At 31.3% G+C, this 5,000-nt stretch overlaps 2 protein-coding genes across 2 annotated transcripts in view; both read left to right on the forward strand.

Annotated features, from left to right (window-relative positions):
- The window catches only part of HELRODRAFT_194720 (hypothetical protein), a gene marked incomplete at its 3' end in the record, with an annotated part of 5,085 nt that extends 2,895 nt beyond the window's left edge, over window positions 1-2,190 (forward strand). The window contains exon 6 of the mRNA XM_009033639.1: window positions 2,042-2,190. Coding sequence (XP_009031887.1) covers window positions 2,042-2,190 — 149 coding nt within the window. The remainder of the gene's footprint in view (window positions 1-2,041) is intronic.
- Window positions 2,191-2,424: 234 nt separating this feature from the next.
- The window catches only part of HELRODRAFT_194721 (hypothetical protein), a gene marked incomplete at its 5' end in the record, with an annotated part of 13,067 nt that continues 10,491 nt past the window's right edge, over window positions 2,425-5,000 (forward strand). Inside the window, 5 exons of the mRNA XM_009033640.1 lie at window positions 2,425-2,755; window positions 3,026-3,237; window positions 3,465-3,570; window positions 4,040-4,308; window positions 4,534-4,780. Coding sequence (XP_009031888.1) covers window positions 2,425-2,755; window positions 3,026-3,237; window positions 3,465-3,570; window positions 4,040-4,308; window positions 4,534-4,780 — 1,165 coding nt within the window. The remainder of the gene's footprint in view (window positions 2,756-3,025; window positions 3,238-3,464; window positions 3,571-4,039; window positions 4,309-4,533; window positions 4,781-5,000) is intronic.

Raw genomic sequence — 5,000 nt, forward strand, 5'->3', positions numbered from 1 at the left:
TCAGGATTCATTTTTTAATTAGTATATTATATATATATATATACATGTATATATGTATGTATGTATGTATGTATGTATGTATGTATGTATGTATGTATGTATGTATGTATGTATGTATGTATGTTTGTTTGTTTGTATGTATGTATGTTTGTTTGTTTGTATGTATGTATGTATGTATTTATGTATGTATGTATGTATGTATGTATGTATGTATGTATTTATGATTTATGTATGTATGTATGTATGTATGTATGTATGTATGTGTGTGTGTATATATATATATATATATATATATATATATATATATATATATATATATAATAGTTAAGATGTATTGCGTATATGTGTGTGCGTATATATGGTTATATAATAAACAGATTTTAGATTTATTTATCTATTCATTCATTATTTATTTAAATATTCATATAATTGATATTTATTTATTTATTTAAATATTCATATAATTGATATTTATTTAAATATTCATTTAATTGATATTCAATTATTTATTTAAATATTCATATAATTAATATTTATTTATTTATTTAAATATTCATATAATTGTCATTTATTTATTTATATATTCATATAATTGAACTAATATTGAACTATATAACTATTTATTTAAATATTTATGTAATTGTTGTTTAAATATTCATATAATTGTTATTTAAATATTGTGACACTAAAGAAATTTTGTCACTAGTTTTTTGTCTACCACAGAGCTTAATAACTCAATAAAGGAATGAATTGATTGACGGATAGATAGATGGATGGATGTGCGTATGCATGGATGAATGATTGATTGATTGATTGATTGATTGATTGATTGATTGATTGATTGATTGATTGATTGATTGATTGATTGATTGATTGATTGATTGATTGATTGATTGATTGATTGATTGATTGATGACAGAGCCTGTTTTTAGTTTAGACCATGTTATATGAAAATAATTGTGATTGAAAATAAACTTTGTTTTTGGACGTTTTTGTTTCTCAAAATGAAAGTAAAAAATATTTATGAAAATTATGATATTATTTCTATAATTATGACGTCATTAGCGTTACGGAACATTCACGAATATGCGAGGGCTGTGTTATTTATCGATTCAACATGACACACTAAAATGTCTTTCTTGCATTGTTTGTCATACCAAAAAATAACTTCTCTCTCTCTTTCTCTCTCTCTCTCTCTCTCTTTCTCTCTCTCTCTCTCTCTCTTTATCGCTTGTTCTCTCTTCAATATTTCTTAAGCTTAAGAAGTTAAACACCCTATGACGAATGATTGGATTGCTTAAAAATTTCTATTACGCAATGCAATAGTATCGTTATTTAATATTTAAGTATAAAAGTATGTATGTATGTGTGTGTGTATGTGTGTGTGTATGTGTTTTTGTGTATGTATGTATGTACGTATATGTATGTATGTGTGTATGTATGTATGTATGTATGTATGTATGTATGTATGTATGTATGTATGTATGTATGTATGTATGTATGTATGTAGATATATCTTAATACCTTGTTAGAGTTAAGTTGAAGCCAGACAATGCCCTACAATGGCTAGGTGGTATCTAAAACATGTACAGTTGAGTTCAGTATGTATGAATGTTTCGATGTATGTATGTATATGTGAATGTATGTATACATTTAACCGCTTATATGTATGGTTCATTACATTACAAAAACGTCACAAGGTATGTTTTGTATTAATGTATCGTTATATTTGTTATTGCCCTTCTTATTAATATTATTGTTTATGTTGTTTTTGATGTTATTATTGTCTTATAAAAGCAAGTGTTGTTGTTTTTATCCTTTATATTGTATTTCATGCGTTTTAAATTCCAATCCTTGTTGGCTGTGTTACTAGAATGTTTGCAACCGAAGTTGAGTTGGACGTGTTGAACGATCAGTTTAGTCTTAGAAAAAAATTTAGGGTTGTGTCTTGTTAGGATTTTTAAAGATGATTACTCTTTAGGATGATTGTGTAGTTGTTTCACGAGTTGGAATAGGAAATATTGTTGTTGAACAACGACAGCGACGATCTTTTACAACATCAACAACATCGAAATCAACATCATCAACTACAACAGCATCAACAACAACATCATCAACAACAACAGCAACAACAACATTATCAGCAACTACAACATCTGCAACAACAACATCAGCAACAACAAAAAATAAACAAAATCCGGTGGGAATAGTTCGCAATGGCGATGTCTAACAACTGAAACGCAAAGATGTGCTAATAAATTATTAATAATATTAATCAATAATTATTTCATAATAATGAAAAGAATAATAATTATAAAAATAAGCTAACAACACATTAATAACAATAATAATAATAACAACAACAATAATAAAAGCTAAAACCTGAAAATAGGATAGGCAGTTAGAGATCTAGAAATCCCGAAAATGATGATGAGATTAGCAGCCCGCCAGTACATTCTCATATGCTGGAAAAACTTAAACCTCCTAAAACGCCACTACTTCCTGGTCCCATTCCAGGCCCTGGTCCCGGTTGGGATTATCATTATCCTCTTTAGCCTAAGACAGAAGCAGGATGTCAGACAATACAAACCAACTCACTTTAATCCTTTTCCTATAAAGCATCAAGATATATTTTTTCCCGGAAGCCAGATTGACCGCAAGTGGATCCTGACGGCGGTTCCCAGACACGGATTAGTGCTAACCATTTTGAAGAATCTTTACTCAAGAATGTCTGACGTACTTACCGGGCCGTCAAGTTTGTATGTGTGGAAGTGTGCTTGAGTGGTTGGTTGGTTGGTTGGTTGGTTGGTTTGGTGGGTGGGTGGGTGTTTGTTGAGGTTTGATTGATTGCTGCTGATGGTCGAAACTTTATTGTTGATATGATTTGATTGACAGCTCATTGAAAAAGTAGTTCATTAGATGAAAGATGAATGATTGAAAGATTAGATAAATGAATGAATGAATGAATGAAAGACTAGTTAAATGAATTAATGAACGAACGAAGAAATGAAAATTTCATAACGAGATAAGCTGAATATCTCAAAAATATGCACCTCTCCTCCGAAAGATTTCATGTTTGAGAATGAGACCACCATGCTGGAGACTTACTTGCAGAATGACACCATGAGGAACATGTCCTTCGCTACTATCGTCTTCTCCGGAATTCCGAATAATACAAACAAGGATACGATCGTAAACGTCACTTACAAGATCCGCTTCCCAGCTGAGCAGCATTGGGTATAGAGCTGTCATTATCTCTATCCATCCATCTGTTAATGTATTTTACTGGGAAAAATATTTCTTGAATTATGACTAATCACTCATTAGCGATGAATAATTAATCAATTGATATGAACGTTTATGAATATTTATAAGTTTTTAATTTATTTAGTTAATAGTTTTTAATAATAACAACAGAATTGTCCAACAACAATTAGAGAATAAATTGAAATAAAACCTCGTAGAAATACGCCGACAAGAGCAATTGGTTGACGGACAGATGGTACGATGACACAACTTATAATGAACCTAGGACGTCCAACTTTGATAGGGGAAACATCAATAAACCCGGTGAAATACATTTTTTTTAATATTCAACGTCGAAAGAGCTTAAATGTTAGAGGCGGCTGGTCGTTTTGTTTAGCACAGACCGAGTTCAAAAACATCCTGAATAAATTTTTATCATATTTCTCTCTTGTTTAACATAACAATGAACGTTATATTATTATTATTTTATAGACGTTATTTTATTTTTATTCTTATTTTATAACAAAATTTTTACAAAATAACTATATTTCGCAAATAAGCAACAAAATTTACCCAATTAACGACCAAATGTAACCAATTAATGACCAAATAAAACCAATTAATGACCAAATATCTCCAATTAATGACCAAATATAACCAATTAATGACCAAATATAACCAATTTATGACCAAATATAACCAATTAATGACCAAATTTTGCTAATTAAAGACCGAATTTTCAAAAAAAAAAAAATCTTGCAAAAACATTCCAACGAAATTTTAACCCGACCAGGCTACTACAGAGAAGCCTTCTTGACACTGCAGAAATACATCGACGATGCCATCATAGCGCTGATACTCAAGCAGAACGGTACGTACGTTGAGTCAGACAACCCGGACTCCAGCATCCAACTGAGAATGTTCCCGTATCCGTATTCGACTTATGACGATTATGTAACCGTTATAAAAGTGTACATGCCCCTTTTTATTGTCATATGCTTCATAGCTAATGCCACACTCATAGCTCGAGATATCACACTGGAGAAAGAGAAAAAATTGAAGGTGGGTTGTTAGATGTTTATGTTCTTGATGTATTTTTTAATGTTTGTTTCAGTTTTTATTGACGCTTTAAATGAATAACTGAATAAATAACTTACTGATCAATAAAGCATTCATTATTCATCCAAACAACAACAACAAAAAACCATCAACAACACCAACAACAACACCAACAACAACACCAACAACAACACCAACAACAACACCAACAACAACAACGAAACACAGGAGTCGATGAAACTAATGGGACTGAAACCATGGGTCAACTGGCTGGCCTGGTTCACACAGTTCTTCCTCTTCATGCTCGTTTCGGTGGCTCTGATGACGATGTTCTTTCACATACCGACAAGTAGGAAAGGTTCGATATCGTCCATATTTACCTATTCGCATTTCTCAGTGACGTTCGTGTTTCTGTTGCTCTACGCAGTTTCTATCATCATGTTTTGCTTCATGGTTTCGTCCATATTTTACAAAGGTGAGTGTTGTTTGTGTTGTTGCTGTTGTTGGGATGAATGAATGATGGATAGATGGATGGATGGATGGATGGATGGATGGATGGATGGATGGATGGATGGATGGATGGATGGATGGATGGGTGGATGGGTGGATGGATGGATGGATGGATAAAATGAATATTTAGATGAATAAATAGCCAAAAAGTATAGATAAAGCAAATGTTTTAAATTGAGCTATAT

The sequence above is a fragment of the Helobdella robusta genome, assembly GCF_000326865.2.
Source record: "Helobdella robusta unplaced genomic scaffold HELROscaffold_95, whole genome shotgun sequence".
Classification (NCBI taxonomy): Eukaryota; Metazoa; Annelida; class Clitellata; order Rhynchobdellida; family Glossiphoniidae; genus Helobdella; species Helobdella robusta.